The sequence below is a fragment of the Lynx canadensis genome, chromosome D4 (assembly GCF_007474595.2).
Source record: "Lynx canadensis isolate LIC74 chromosome D4, mLynCan4.pri.v2, whole genome shotgun sequence".
Lineage (NCBI taxonomy): Eukaryota > Metazoa > Chordata > Mammalia > Carnivora > Felidae > Lynx > Lynx canadensis.
Genome location: NC_044315.2, coordinates 28,730,993 through 28,747,507, shown reverse-complemented (window position 1 = coordinate 28,747,507; position 16,515 = coordinate 28,730,993). Strand labels below are relative to the sequence as shown.

At 40.7% G+C, this 16,515-nt stretch overlaps 1 protein-coding gene and 1 non-coding gene across 10 annotated transcripts in view; both read right to left on the bottom strand.

The window, feature by feature from the left end:
• Positions 1-16,515, bottom strand: part of LOC115500058 (aminopeptidase O (putative)) — a 346,654-nt gene that overhangs the window by 281,194 nt on the left and 48,945 nt on the right. For all 9 annotated transcript variants that reach the window (XR_003964365.1, XR_003964363.1, XR_003964362.1 and 6 more), the window contains exon 3: positions 12,992-13,158. Coding sequence is in view for 4 of the 9 variants with exons in the window: in XM_030294374.2 (XP_030150234.1) it covers positions 12,992-13,158 (167 nt within the window). In the remaining 5 variants the exon portion in view is untranslated. The remainder of the gene's footprint in view (positions 1-12,991; positions 13,159-16,515) is intronic.
• Positions 14,374-14,480, bottom strand: LOC115500229. Its single transcript, XR_003964465.1, has one exon. It is a non-coding gene; the product is annotated as a U6 spliceosomal RNA (small nuclear RNA).

Genomic DNA, 16,515 nt, shown 5'->3' with positions numbered 1-16,515 from the left:
CTAACATTATTGTGGCAATCATTTTGCAGTATATACAGATATCAAATCATGACGTTGTACACCCTAAGCAATGTTATATGTCAATTATATCTCAGTAAAGCTGGGAGGGAAAAGAGAGGAAACCGTGTACACAACAGGCTTTCTCCCTACACTCTGCATTGAAGTTTTGATCTGATGTTTGCTGTCTCTTTGGTTCTTGTACCATACAACTGGCACATGGGCAAGAGGAGACTTCTGGAAACAGCAAGAACTAGAACTGCTTTCCAGAGAGAACAGTGATAATGGAATAAGTGGTTTCTGCTAGATGCCTATACAAGGTCAGAGAGACGGCCCAATCACATCCTGTCCCAGGGCCTTTACTGGAATGTCTGTATCCTAGAGGTGATGTGGGGAGGGCACTGGAAGCCAGAAAGAGATGTGGCAGGGAAGAGGGAGAGATCAATGTGTTTGTTTTATTTTATTTTATTTTTTTCGGGCAGAAACCTTAAACGACCTAAAGTTTGGGAGTGAGATAGCAAAAGTGATAGCAGAACCTCAGTCAAGCCCAGCAAAAATATATCCAAACTGCCACTGCTCCCTTGTAGTCTTCTCTGAAGTTAAACAATGGAAAGAAAGGATTTGGGGGGCAGGGGCAGGATGTATTGAAAATATCACTCAAACCCATATCTTAAATGTTCAAGATGATTTTCTTCTATATGATCCTCAGGATTTTTCATTTTTTAAGATTCTTAAAGTTCCTTTACTTAGTGGAGGTCATTTAGAATAAACTGTTTCATATTTCGAGCCTTAACAGCAAAAAAGTTTCTCTAGACTACCAAGTGACGGTTAAACAGGGGCGGATCAATGCGCTGGGCCAAATAAAAACTGGCTAGAAACGTGTTTCCCAAAGACCCTTGTTGGACCCTTCACAGAGGCTCCCCAAAGCTGTCCAGCCCTGGGCTTCTTGCCCAACCCTGGGTGAATGTTGGAGCGACCGCTGTGACAACTGAACGCTTTCAGTTCTCTGGGGGAGGTTTTTACTAGTTTCTTACTATGAGGGCATGTCTGGTAGAAAAGTCTCATTGGGGTTGTCTGTTAATGGATTATTCCACTGAGCCCAATCTTGTATGAAGACTGCCCACTGTCACAGGGAGCTAGCTGCTCAAGGAATACCTGATCTCATCTTCGAACCCAACGGCAAAAAATGCAAGTAACAAGGTGGAGATACTGCCCCAGAAAGCAGAGCATGCATTCCAAAGACAAAGAGAAATAATTTCTGGATTATCTATTGTTTGGGATAAGCCTACCTTGCAAAGAGAATTGATGAGAGCTTATTTTTTCTGAATATGTCCATTGATTGAGTTCCAGCTCTGGAATCTGACTGCTGGGGTCCAACTCCCTGAGCCACACTTACCAGTTTGGGCACATTGCTTAATCTCTCTATGCATCAGTTTCCTTATCTATAACAAGGGAATAATCATAGTATCTGCCTCATAGGATTATGTGAGGATTAAATTAGATAATATATATAGAAATCACTCGACATAGTAATTGGCACATAATAAGTGTTGAAGAAATGTTAACTGCTGTTGTCTTTACAACTACCTCCCCCTGTTGCTTGGGCTGACTGTCTGGAGACAGAGACAAAGAATGTTGAAGGTATGGCTGCCACATGTGCACCAAAGCCTGTGGCCTGATGAGGCCCACATATGGGGGTTTAAGGTTGAATGGCATTAAAACGCAGTGCACACAAAGCGATCCATTTAAAGGAGAATGACAGCCCAAAGGGGGCATCCTGTATGACTTCATATAGAATGGGCCATTTGGAGACTATTTAAATGGTGTTTACTTTAAATGAGCCATCCTCGATGAAACAGACAGTGAATGCCTTCATTTTCCTTTTTGATTCAATCCACTTGCCCTAGACTCCCTTGCTACACCAGCTGCAAAACAAAGAGAACATGCTGTACTTGAATTAACCCAGAGTTTTTCCTCTGCAAAGGCCAGAAGCCCATCACACCACTGGATGATTTCACGGCCAGGCCGGATTCATTAGCAAGACTAACAGGGAGGGGGGAGGTAGGAAGGGGCCCAGAGGAAGTGGCACTCCCTAACCAAGCAGGCTTGAGCAGCCACCCATCTTGCCTCCCTTCTGGGCCTCCTCAGAAAGCTCCTGAACACCCCTTCACCACCTCCTCAAACTGGAACTTACTAAGGGTGGAAAATTCTTATACTCCAATGGTCTCACGGGTAAGACAGATACATCATATCAAGTATTGTTCTTATGGTCACAATAGCAGCTGCTATAAGATCCAAATAGACCTGTTCGTGTCCAGAACAGAATTGAAATTTTCTTTGAAGATGATTGTATTTTTTGTAGGTATGATAAGGATTTGAAATAGGTCACTTTTTAAATCATAAGAGGCAGTTCAAAATTTAGTTTTAAAAATTCTTATGACTGGAGTGTTAAAAAATTCCCTTAATTATTTCCTTATTTATCACATTTTAAAACACCGTCGTACGAATAGTTTTAAAGGTTCAGTCTTCCTCCATCGGAAGAGGAAAGAGGAAAAAGGAAGAATTTGATGGAATCAGCCCATGGAGGCAGAGAGAACTTTTTTACACTAAGCCTGTAAAAAACCTTGCTCATTATTTGGGAAGATCACTTTTATAAAAAGAAAAGCAGAAGAAAATTAAGATACTGTAGTCATTTTGACACATCAATTATGCCCACTAATAGTAAATTAAATACAAAATATATGGAAAGTCATTATCCTATTCTTAGGGGAGTCTTGGAAATACAAAACACACTGTAAAAATACAGCCACCCCATCCACAACCACCCTGCTTCTAGAGGCAAAGGCAGATAATTTATCTTTGCAAAGTTAAACATCTCACAGAATTTTTTTGTTATTTAAGGAGTTATTGTTTTCCCTGAAAATTAAAACAGGCACTTAAATTCTTCCTATTAAAAGCTCTCACTTTATCTTTTAAACCCTTCCACTGTAGGTTAGACAAATAACATGAAGCATTTGGAAACATCAGATTGATACATGCTTTTACTTAACATATCAGGTTTCTTTCCTCAATTCTTCTGTAGCCCCTGCTTGTTTCCTACCTCACGACTGATTTTTTTTTTCTCCAGCCCCTCTTCTTAATTTCAGAATTTCCTGCCCAAATTATTCCATGTATCAAGCTATTTTATGATTTTGCAGTATCTTTGTATTACAAATTAAAGGTGCTTAGCAAGGTGTATAGGAACATGTGTATAAAGGAAAATGTGTATTTTTACGTGTATAGAGACAGTCACACCATACACAATGCGCAGGTTATATACGTGTTGTGTTTTTTTTTTTTTTTTTTTTAATAATCACAGATACATAAAAAGGAGGGAAAGGTCCCGGTTTGGGTTGCTCTTCCTCTCTTGGCTTGCCTGTCCAGTGCTTGGGTCTTTCAGCAAACCCCAGCCCTTTCTCTTTCAGTACTTTTGAGCTGCTGAGTCTACACGGTCTGGTTTTATGAGCTAGTGCCACCCTCTTGAATACCCATGGCGTGACTGTCTTTCGTTAGTTCTTCTCTGCTGTTGCTCAAGGGCGGGAACTGGCACCAGAACAAAGGAGACAGTAAGAATGCCCTGGGCTGGTATGCACCGGCACTGCCTAACCAGGGCCAAGTGCCAGGTCATGCCACCACTTCTCAGGCACTGATGCCACCCAGCAGGGCTTCGGGTTTCCTTCCCCGCAACATGGTACTGCCTGCGGCACAGGACTCCCCGAAGAGAATGACCTTCAAGATCATTCTTGTGAACCAGGTAAAAGAGCGCCACCTACTGAACTGAGAACACAAGTACCTCCATTGGTTTTGAGGTTTTCCCTCGCGGTTAATGAATACCTAAGGAATACATCGCATTTCACCAGGCTTGTTATTCCACATCTCACCCACCATTCTGACCTGTGACACAGATTACCCAGTTCCCCTTAAACTTAAGTACAAAATGGGTCAGCAAACCAGGCACCAAATCATACTGCTCCAGATGGTCACAGGTACACTTGAGAACTTTATTCACATGAGAAAATTCATGAATGTCAAGCCTAAGACAAAAATCCATAGCAAAAAGAATCGGTCCATGCCTGTTGTAATCATCATTACCCAAAAGACATCATGATGACTTCCCGTATGCCAAATATGGTAAGTACAGCACTAGGAGGGCAAGCAAGAGCCAGTCAGAAGCAAGTCACAAATGAAAAGAATGAATGACAAAGATTTAGAAAGTGCTGAGACATGATGTGAGGCCTTAAAGTGAGGGAGGTAACAGAGCACAACACTGTCTCGATCACCAGGAGCTTTCTAAAGAGAAAAAGGTGAATGCATTCACTCTGTACTTCTATCCCTTGAAACATATGTATGTGTGCTAGCTCAGAATACAGTTTCCTCAGTTCTAGAAACAAGGAGCTTTCTCTACGTTGCATTCTCTCTTTGTGGTGAAAACTCTTAATCATAACCATTCCTAAACGTCTTTTACTTTGTCATTTCCTTATACGTAATTCCTGGTTGCATACTGTGGGAGCAGTCTAAGTAGTATTGCTCATTTTGAGCCATCAAGAGGAAAGAAAGTTGGCTTTCAATTGCACACAGGAGGGTCTGGACCCTGAAATCCTGGCTTTTTCCTGGAATTTCCCCACACAAAGTCAAGAGAGAGAATGTCAGAGACTTAGTCTATTGGGCAGGCCAGAGTAGCATTTTGCCCAGGATGAAGTAATGTCTACAGTTTCTTACTTTTGCACAGAAAAATGAAATCAGATACCATGCGAGGGCACATAGAGTTTTTAACACCTTTCTCTTGTTCATATGCTTCTTCTCCTACTTGTGTAAGCAGCTTAGGTTAGTTTTATTCATTTACATCAGGCTTTCCATGAAAAATAAGTGGAATGTTTTATTTATCTAGTTAGTAGGAATACACTAAATTAGACTCTACAAAAATAAAATAAAACTAAACTAAACAAAAGAATTGCAGAACAGGGAAAAATAAGAATGTTGTGCCAGTTCTTTTTTCTTTTATTATCTATTGAGCCTAGGAAAAAAGGCATAAACTCTAAACAGAAGCATAAGTACAGAAATGACCCCGAAATCTTTTTTGTTACTATTCAGTAGTGCTTTTAAATGCTCCTTCCATGAACTTCTATCTGATTATACAGAACACATTTTTTTAAGCAAGTATTGAGCACCTATTACATACAAAGCACTTTTGGGGGGCAATGGGTCTCTGCGCATAATAGTTGAGCTACATTTTGGCAGGCAACAGAGGCCAACCGTAACATACAAGCTAACATTTCTATCTGCCCAAATGAAATTATGCTGGGGAAGTTAAATAATAAAGGGGCCAAACCAGCCAATCTAAATCGATAGCTTTGATGCAGCCTTCTTGAAAAAAGGCTAGTGACTTCTGAGCTAATAAAATTCTTATGATGGTCTTCATGCTGCAATCTAAACCATTAGCCTTCTTTTTGTAAAGAGCGAAGAGGAATGATTTCCCTCCTGTAGCAAGGGCTCAGAGGTCCATCTTCTGATGTCTGTCCCCTGCCCAAAGGCTGCTGTCATTTCTGTTGCTGTTATCTGCCTCATTACATTATGCTGCTCCCAGGTGCTTTGCTTCTTTCGGGAAATCAGCTGGTGCCTGCCAAATGTGCTAATCACGCTGATGTGTCACTGTGATGGCAACTGTGACTTGGGGGCCCAGTTTTCCGCTCACGTTTTTGAGGGGAGCTCGTCGTTTTAAAGGGCATTGTGCACAACAGAGTGGAGGACCTAGGAGACCACTCTACAATCTAGAAAACATAACTTAGAAAGGAAGTAGTATCATCTTGTAGCCACATACCCTTTTTCTCTAGGGAGCGCACAGAAATTTGGAGGCATTATTCCATCCTCAAGATAGCCATTTTGGAACTAGCAAAGAGCTTTGCTAGTACTCTTTTCCGATTGTCCTTTGGAAAACCTCAGCTGTGGTCTGTAGGGGAACTGCAGTATTAAGTATTAGTATGAGTATTTTTCCTTGTCTCACTCAATCCTTTCTCAGTTTGAATTGGTAAAGTCTACTCCATGATATCACGTAAGTGTAAGTGGTATGAACATAAGCAAATCCCAGTAGGCATCTCCTTTATTACAACTCTGCCCTGGATTGGTTAATTGTGAAAAAAAGATTCTCAGATATATTCCTGCAGGCATGAAAAATTTCCATGAAAATTTTAAAATCAATTCTTGTTCTAATTTTGATAATCTTCAAATAGACAATTATAGACAGATATGAAAGGGGTCAGAAGGCTTTTTTTCTATAATAAGCTAGTTAATAAACATTTTAGGCTTTGCAGGCCATACAATCTTTATCACAAGAGTTCAGCTCTGCCATTGTAGCATGAAAGCAGCCATAGGCGATGGCCATGTTTCGGTAAAACTTTATTTACAAAAACAGGTAGCAGGCCAGATTTGGCAAGCAGGCTGGATCATCTAGATATAACTGAGTACTGGTAAACAATTTCACAGTTTACATCTGCACTAGTGTATATGATTGCACAGGGACATGCAAAACTGCTTTAATTATTGAAAGATAACGAGAAAAGAACATAAGGATGATGTTTTTGGTGAATAAGGACTAGATGACATAATAGTATGCTGTGTAAACAAAAGCTTTACAACACGTGGAAGAAAAGCAGTGGAGGACAAGATCCTTGTGTGGCTCAGGGTAGAAGACGCACAATAATCTCAACAGAACCTTCATGGAGCTGTCCACACTGCAGTTATAGTGAGGGGCAATTTCATTTCAGCGAAATAATAATCTTTACATTAAATTAAGTTGCTAATTTGAATTTTATTGATTTAATAGTTCGGTCTATGTTTAGTTTATGTTTGATTTTGGCTTTATAGATGTGTAAGAGTTATTACATAATAATAACATATATAACAAATATTATCGAAATATATAATAATAAATATACTGACCATATCACATACATCATAATAATATATATCATCAATAATATATCCATAATGTAATATAACATATATTATGTAAAAGTTTATACCCAGTCTTCCATTTATACTTTCTAAAATAGCATTCTAAAACAAGTAATTTAAGTCAACTCCAGTGAATCAGGGGATTTTTTTTTCCCCTCTAAAAAGACAAAGAATACTCAAGTTTGAGAAACACTGCCAAACACAGCCTTTATATCTGAACTGCAGAGCCAAATTATGAATGAGGAAGTATGTAGCCTTGGTGAAGTGGGAGGAGGGAGAGCCACACAGCATCTGAGGAAGTGTAGTTATCACAAGTAAACCACAATAGGCAGCCACAGAGGCTGGAGGAGTTCAGGTATCAGTGCCTGCTTGAGGCTGTGGCATTTCATATACTCAATCAATTCAGCATGTCATGGAACCACATAGGGAGGGTAGAAAAAGATCCTGTGTGAGCCCAGCAGAAGTTCATCAGACAACTTGCAAGAAGGCACCAGAGCCTGGATAAAGGAGCGGTGTGCTTTGTAACCTCTCCTGTGATTAACAGAGAGAGGGTTTTAGGCAGCATATAAGTAGACAGTGAATGGAATGCAGGGAAATCCATAGACTTTATCCTGTCTGTTGGTACATAGCAGAGAGGAAAGCCATGAACACTATTAAAAAACAAAAAACAAAAAACCTCAAAATAAAGGTCAAAGAAAACATTGTTCTAAGGACTCAGAGGAAGAACAAGCCTTGGAAGTCAATTTACTAGACCCCAAACAAGTTCAGCAAACTGGCATTCCAATTATGATACAAGATATAACTTCTATTAAAAAAAATAGTAAAAAACCACGTGAAGGCAACAGGCTGAGACAGTGTAACATAGTGAGATCAAAAGACAACAAAGTAATGAGATAAAAAAGATGAGGAAGGATTGCAAGAAACTGTTAGAGAAACAACTGAATCTGTAATGGAATTACTACAGAACAAAACGTCTCTAAGGAAAATCAGTGTTATATTATAGACTACTAGTAAAAAATGAAAAGGCAAGCCATACAGACTGGAAGAGTGTATTTGCAATACATATATCGGACAGAAGGCTTATATCTAGAGTATATAAAGTATTGTCACAATCTAATAATAAAAACAACCAAAAACCCACATTTAATAAATGAGTGAGTTGAAGAGATGTTTTTTTAAAGGAAGATATAGGAATGTACAAAAAGCACATGAAAAGTTGCTCACCATCATTAGCCATCAGAGAAATGTGAATTAAAGCCACAAGAAGAAGTTTTTTACCACCAGCTGGAGGGCTAAAATTAAAAGGACTGACAACACCGCGTGTTCTGCTGGTGGAACAGAAAATGACTCCATCACTTTGGAACTAGTCTGGCAGATACTTACAGAGTTAAAATATACATATATGATCCCACAATTCCACTCCACGATTACTCAGAAATAAAAACCTATATCCGCAAAAAGACTTATAATTGAATGTCCACAGCATATGCTCTGTGATGGTCAAAAACAATTCAAATGTCCCTCACCAGGTGGGCAGATAAAACAAAAAACAAACAAACAAAAACCCCTGCAGTTCATTCATATAATGGGTGACTACTCAGCAATTATCTTATTTAAAAAAACAAAAATGTTCCAAGCAAAGTCTACCCCCGACATGGGGCTCAAACTCACAACTTTGAGATTAAAGATATGCTCCACTGACTGAGTCAGCCAAGCCCCCCCCCCCAACCAATTTCCTTAAAAGAGTAAACTATTGGGGCGCCTGGGTGGCTCAGTCAGTTGAGCGTCAGACTTCAGCTCAGGTCATGATCTCACGGTTCGTGAGTTCAAGCCCCGTGTCAGGCTCTGTGCTGACAGCTCAGGGCCTGGAGCCTGCTTTGGATTCTGTGTCTCCCTCTCTCTCTGCTCCTCCCCTGCTTGCGCTCTGTCTCTCTCTCAAAAATAAAGATTAAAAAAAAATTTAATAAAAAAAATAATAAAAAAGTAAACTATTGACACCAACAACAATATGGACGCAACTCACAAACATGCAGAGCAAAAGCAGCCCAACATGAAAGAATAAGTCCATTTATGTGAATCCACAGGAGAGGCAGAGATATGGAAATCAGAGCAGTGGGAGACTGGTGTGCGGCTGGGGAGAAATGACTTAAGGAGAGATGGCAAAGGCATGGGGAATTTCCAGGGGAACAGAAAGAGTCTACGTCTTCATAGGGGGGCTGATTAATTACACAGAGATATATATTTGTCACACCTCATGAACAAGGCTTAAATGAACGAGGTATAATACAAAAACAAAATATAAAGATAATATCAGTCCCAAACCACAAACTGTATTAATTAAAACTGGGGAATGTGGTGAGGGAAGAGGAGAGAAGTAAATGCTCATTAAATTTATTATTTGATAAAGAGTGAAGTCAAGAGCTATCAGTTAACTAAATTGTGAAACATCCATTTACAGAATACTCTGTAGTCATAAAAATAATGAGGAAGTTCTTTATTATGTTCAGATGTAAGATTAGCTATAAGACACATTTATTCTAGAGGAGGAAGCATAATACAAAAAGGTGTATAGCATGTTATGATTTGTGCAACAAAAAAGGAGAAACTATACCATCCACAAAGAAAATTGGTCACCTTGATTGCCTTGGGGGACAATTACTGGGTAGGTGGAAATTGGGAGCAAAAAAGGTAACTTTACTGCAATTTTCTTGTCCTTTGTTCATTTGTTTAAAAAATTTTCTAATTTTTTTAACATTTATTTTTGAGAGAGAGAGAGAGAGAGAGAGAGCAACAGAGTGTGAGTGGGGGAGGGGCAGAGAGCGGAGGAGACCTGGAATCTGAAGCAGGCTCCAGGCTCTGAACTGTCAGCACAGAGCCTGATGTGGGGCTCGAACTCAAACTGTGAGATCCTAACCTGAGCGGAAGTAGGACACTTAACCAAAGGAGCCACCCAGGCACCCCGGTCCTTTGTTCATTTCCAAATGAGCCACATAAATGTGACCAATTTTTAAAAGTAAAAATTTACTTACTATTTTTTTAAATTAAAATTATAATTATTTTTATTATTATTTTTGAGAGAGAGAGAACGTGAGCTGGGAGGGGGCAGAGAAAGAGGGGGACAGAGGATCAGAAGTGGGCTCTGTGCTCTCTGTACAGAGCCCAACGCGGGGCTTGAACTCACAAACTGCGAGATTGTGACCTGAGCCAAAGTCAGATGCTCAACCGACTGAACCACCCAGTTGCCTCAAAAATAAAATTTTTAAATATATTGCTTGTTTTGTTTGGCTTTGACCTTGGGAATCAAGTAAACAGTCACTGAACCCTCCAGTACATGCATAAAACTAGTTTCTGACACAGGAGATCTCACAAATCAAAAGATAACACTTGTCATGATGAGCACTGAGTACTGCACAGAATTGTTGAATCGCTAGATTTTACACCTGAAACCAATGTAACACTGTATGTTAACTATACTGGAGTTAAAATAAAAAACTTAATTTAAAAAAAGGAGAGGGGTGAGCCTGAGTGGCTCAGTCCGTTGAGCGTCCAACTTTGGCTCAGGTCATGATCTCATGGTTCCTGAGTTTGAGCCCCACGTGGGGCTCTGTGCTGACAGCTCAGAGCTTGGAGCCTGCCTCAGATTCTATGTCTGTCTGTCTGTCCGTCTGTCTGTCTCTCTGCTCCTCCCCCACTCTCCCTCTCAGTTTCTCTCTCTCTCTCTCTCTCTCTCTCTCTCTCTCTCTCCCTCTCAAAAATAAAGATAATTTTTTTGTTTTAAAAAAGGAGATACTACAAGTCAGCAAAATCTAATAAATGATCTTGGAGCAACTGGTTTCCTATTTGGGGAAAAAAAAAGTTTAGTTCTCATTTCATACAGCTGACCAGAATAAACTGCCAACAGATTAAATTACAAAAATTAAACTAAAATTTAAGTAAAAATATTAGAACAAAGCAGATGAATCTCAGAGCAACAAAAGACTTTCTAAGAGAAACTTGACAGATTTGACTACATAAAAATTAAAATCTCCTCTAGGTCAAAAACATTATATGAAATTAAAAGGCATATTATAAACTGGGAAAAATACTTTCCACAAATATCATAAGTGATTAATAATTTTATTTTATTTTATTCTTTTATATAGGAGATGAGCTTACAGATTTGTTTAATATAAGTTTTATGTGATGAGGGGGCCCCATAAGGAAACAAAGAGCCAAAGAAACCCTCAGCCAGTGTACTTCTCTGCTACGTTTGATGAAGAGTAGACAACTCAGGAACAGCTAGATGGAAGAGACACATATGAGAAGAGACGTGGGAAGATGCACGAAACATCCATGCCTCTCCCTGCATCTTCATGTTTACCAACTTGAAGGCTCCAGTATCTTTATTTTTTAAAGACCCAATCAAATTAAAAGGTGAAACAAACTTTCGAAAAGCTTCACTAAGGCTTATTTATTAGAATAAAAATGGGCAAAGGAAGTGAATAGTTAATGAAAATGGTTAAGAAACCTACAAGGACAGGGGCGCCTGGGTGGCTCAGTCGGTTAAGCGTCCGACTTCAGCCAGGTCACGATCTCGCGGTCCGTGAGTTCGAGCCCCGCGTCGGGCTCTGGGCTGATGGCTCAGAGCCTGGAGCCTGCTTCCGATTCTGTGTCTCCCTCTCTCTCTGCCCCTCCCCCATTCGTGCTCTGTCTCTCTCTGTCTCAAGAATAAATAAAACGTTAAAAAAAAAATTAAAAAAAAAAAAAAAAAAGAAACCTACAAGGACAGGTGCAACCTCACTGATAATCGAAGCGATCCAATTAAAGAGAGACTTTCTCTTGCCTGTCAGACAGGTGAAGCTCCAGGTTAACCTCAGAGCTAGATAGGTACGGAAATTGGTGCAACCTTTCTGGAAAATAACTTGAGGTATGTATCAACAACCTTAAACACGTTCAAAACTTTTGACTCAATACACACTATCTCATTTTATACACACTATCTCCTCAGGAATTTAATGCAACTTTATTCGTAATAGGAAAAACACCCTGGAAATAATAAAAATGCCTGATAATGTGGAAACGTTAAATAAAATCTGATATATATACAACAAAATTATTATGCAGACATTAAAATCATATTTTTGAAAAATACTTAGTGGCCTAAAAAAATTCAAGATACAGTACAAGTGAAAAGAGTGGAATATAAAACTCTTACATGCTACGACGACAATTTTGAAATGATAACACATATTATACATACTGATTTCAAACACTGGGGGGAAATGCAGCAAAATGTTAGCAACCACTTTCTCTAAAGTTATTTTGTATTACTTCTGCTTTTCTATAAGTGTTAAAGTTTCTATAATAAGTACATAGGAGGAGACACCATATTTTAAATGAAGAAATAATATATAATATAATTACAAAAGTTTTACCTGGCGTCAACACACTCTGGATCTTAACTGAAAATGTTAGCCAGTGCAATAGGCACGTGACTCGCAGACAAAACGTTGATGCGTTAGCACTTGCCTTCCATCTTTCTTACACACCTTTGGTTCAGAACCGAATCGGCAAACAGTGTGTAGAACAGATGCCTTAGCAGGGCATCTCCGGTGGGTCAGCCAACAGGAGTTCAATTGCTCAGTGCAATGAATAACCTGGTACAGGCTCCACGACTGAACTCCAGACAACCCAACTGTAACAGTGTTTCTGTGACACATTTGCCTGCCCAAAAGTCTTCAGCTGAGACCACCCGCTTATGGCCCACAAACCACCAGGTGAAAGCAACTGCTAAAATAATCTAGGAATTGATAACTCTGGCATGAAGAGCCCCGCATGCTTTGTCCAGACTCTCAAGTGCCCCTCCCCATCCCCTGCTGTTTTCTCTGGCAAAATGTTTTTAGTAGGTTCATTCCAACCCAACTAATCAAGGAGCTCTTTAAAGTTGAGAAAAACATTGCGTACTGGATCCCTGGGTCCAGCATGTGCGCAATACAGAAAGAAGCACAGAACACATGTACGGTACCTTCCCGAAGCTGTGTTGGCTTGGCAGAATTTTCCCCACTCATTAAAACAACAAAAGATGCAGCTGCTCGAACTGTAGCTTGCCATGTTGACATGGCAACGGGTGGCTCCTGGCAGGGAAAAAGGGCCCTGTTGTTTATGGGAGATCCCATAGTATAAACACATGGCCTGCAGAAGAAAGACAAAGAAACAAAAGGGGAGAATCTTTAAATGAGTTGTCACTTTTCTCACCACCGCCATAGTGAAGGTTAAGTTGAGCTTTTAAAGAGAAAACATTTGAGGCTTTGTAGTTGACTGGTTTCAAAGCATTTTGAACTAAAACTGCCAAGGGCTGGCTATGTGAATAGCTGGGTAGTAACTTCTCCCAAATGAATTACTTAAATATGTAAAGAGAATTGTTGTTGTTTTTTTTTTAAGGGAAGAATATATTTTTGGATATAGCTTTAAATACCATTCTGTCAATTTATTTCAAGTTTATCTATATATCTATTTTTGAGAGAGAGAGTACAAACAGAGAAGGGCCAGAGAGAGAGAGAGAGAGAGAGAGAGAGAGGGAGAATCCCAAGCAGGGAGCCCTACGTGGGGCTCGAACTCACAAACTGTGAGATCATGACCTGAGCTGAAACCAAGTGGGACGCTTAACTGAATGGGCCACCCAGGTGCCCCACTATTCTGCCAATTTAAAATTTATATTACCCATGCCCCTCCCCTTAGGCCCTTAATACCTTCAGAAGAAAACAAAAAGGTTTAGAGACATTCTTACAAACCTTTTGGAAAACATTCTGGAAAAGAAAATATGTTTAGAGATCAATGAGATATTAATGTTTGGAAAAACAAGCTGGTGGTCTCAAATCCAGTTGCTGGCGGGCAGATATCCCCAATGTTGGAAACCACCATCTCAAATGGAACCCTTGTGGGAATCCTTGTGTGGAGGCCAAGAACAGGGGTTGGCATATAAACAGGACTGTAGGTCACAACAACCAAGCTTGTGATGGGAAGGCCAAGTAGAGTCATTACCAAAGCGAGTGGAGGAAACCAAATAGTATGACGTTAGGGCTCGTTCTGCAACAATTAAAAATTACAAACCCACCCATACCAAGAACGATTCTTTCCATGATTAAATCAGAGGACAGAGATGGAAAAGATCCAGGAGATCAAAGAAATCCATTCTTTTGACACCAGAGTTGAAGGCACACAACTGACCCTCAGGAAAATGTCTTAAGAAAATGTCTCCACTTTTTTGCTTTTCAGGAATTATGACAAACATGATGTAGGGTTTTTTTTTTTTAATTTTATTTTTTACTTTTTAAAATTTGCATCCAAATTAGTTAGCATATAGTGAAACAATGATTTCAGGGGTAGATTCCTTGATGCCCCTTACCCAAAAATATGGAATGCTTCACGAATTTGCGTGTCATCCTTGCGCAGGGGCCACGCTAATCTTCTCTGTGTCGTTCCAATTTTAGTATATGTGCTGCCGAAGCGAGCACAACATGATGTAGTTTTAATCAGCTTGATTTATAGAGTAAAGGAATAAAGCAGAGCACTAACTCTCTTGGGTAAACTGGTTTTCCTTTTTCATTAACATGATTATGACTCAACATTTATTGTGTTCCTATAATGTGAGGGAACACACAGAATGATGGTCCTACTCCATCATTCAGGGCCCAGTAAGGAAAGGACACACCAGTCTAGATCTTACCAAACATAAGTAATTTAACATAGGCAACTGGCTATACCAATAATAGAAGAGCTGAGAAGCCAGAGGAAAATGAGGCAACCCGGGGATTAGCTGAAGGGGTAAACAGCAGTGAGTCCTCAGGCTGAGGGAGCTGGTGTTACTGGGAATTACTGGGTTGCAGCTCAAGGGGTCATGTGGCAGAAGCCAGAGGCACAGTGGGGACTGTCCAACGGGTGCTGGGACCAGGGGAGACTCAGTCACTACTGGAGATGCCAAAGAAAGCAGGGAAGGAGGAAGAAATACCTTGTTTCTCACCAACTCCTGCTCTCAAATTTTCCACCAGTGCCCCAAACCGTGGGCCAAACCTAGTAGGAGGCAGAAGACAAGGCAGCCTGGGAAATGAGGTTCCTTGTCATTCAGAGGTCACAAGGAGGGCAGAAACTGGATGTCAGAGCAAACAGGCAGCTGCAGCCTCTCTGTCCAGGCAGTGTGCATGCCACTGTGCTCGCACGTCCAACACAGGGCAGGGAAAGATTAGAAATGATGGAGCCCGTGGTCCTGGCCAACTTATCAAATGACTGTGAGAAAGTCCCCTGACCTCTCTGAGTCCCAGGTCAAATGGCGATGGAAGGCAGAGCCGACCTCTATTCTGGGCCATAAACTTATGATTCTGGTCCCAAGTTTATAAATCTAAGAACAAAGGTAAATTTTCATAGAAGGCCCAGAATCTCCCACCAACGAGTTCTGAACTCCCACCTTGGCCTCCTTGGACCCTTAGTCAGTTGACTTAATCTTGGTTAACCATCCAGCTTTAGACTGTTGAAGAACCTAATGAGGTTCTCCCAGCTTCCTCCCAGGTGGGGCTGGTAGTGGTGGGTGCATGGTGGGACAGCGCTGTAGCAGCTCAAGTAGCTCACGGAGTTGGGGTTCAAGGTATGCCTACTTCTGAAAACTCTACTAACTGTTTTGCTTTTTCCCCCAAAGCCCATCTTATAGGAGGGTCTCAAGGAAGAAAGGTATCATCAGTGGAAATGGGGTGTATTCCCACCAGCCAAATGGCAGGTATAAACTCGTTTCCTCTGACAATGGTAGACATTGAGAATCAAGGCTTTCTTCCTCACTGAAGCAGAATGGATCCCACAACTTTTCTCAGTTCAAGAGCTCTAGGAAGCCACTTCCAATCTAAGTAGACATGTGGAGTTAAACCTATTTGTGATATTTACAAGGAAGTGACAGACCTTTGACTGGAGATCTCCTAAGACTTTCTCTGCCCAAGGGGCGCCTGGGTGGCTCAGTCAACTGAGTGTCTGACTTCGGCTCAGGTCATGATCTCACGGTCCATGAGTTCGAGCCCCGCATCGGGCTCTGTGCTGACAGCTCAGAGCCTAGAGCCTGTTTCAGATTCTGTGTCTCCCTCTCTCTCTGCCTCTCCCCTGCTCATGCTCTGTCTCTCTGTCTCTGTCTCTGTCTCTCTGTCTCTCTCTCTCTCTCTCTATCTGTCAAAAATAAACATTAAAAAAAATTAAAAAAAAAAAAGACTTTCTCTGCCTCATGCAAAGGGGGAGCTGACCTCATATTATGGTCTTAAATCCTAGGTGCTTTGGTCAAGTCTGAAAGCACCCGTGCTCACTTGCTATTGTGCTCAGCACCTGGTTTCTGTAGGGTGACTCTAGTGTTACATGTCTCCCCTTCCCTGCACAGGGAATGAATCCTCCCCAAAAGACTGGCTTGCCAAGAGGTATGCTCTCCTTCTCCCTATAAGTTTGGGCTGGAGCATAGTATTATATATTCCCCCTGTGCCCTTAGGTGTGTGGTCCCCAAGGCTTCCTCCATCAGCCTCCATG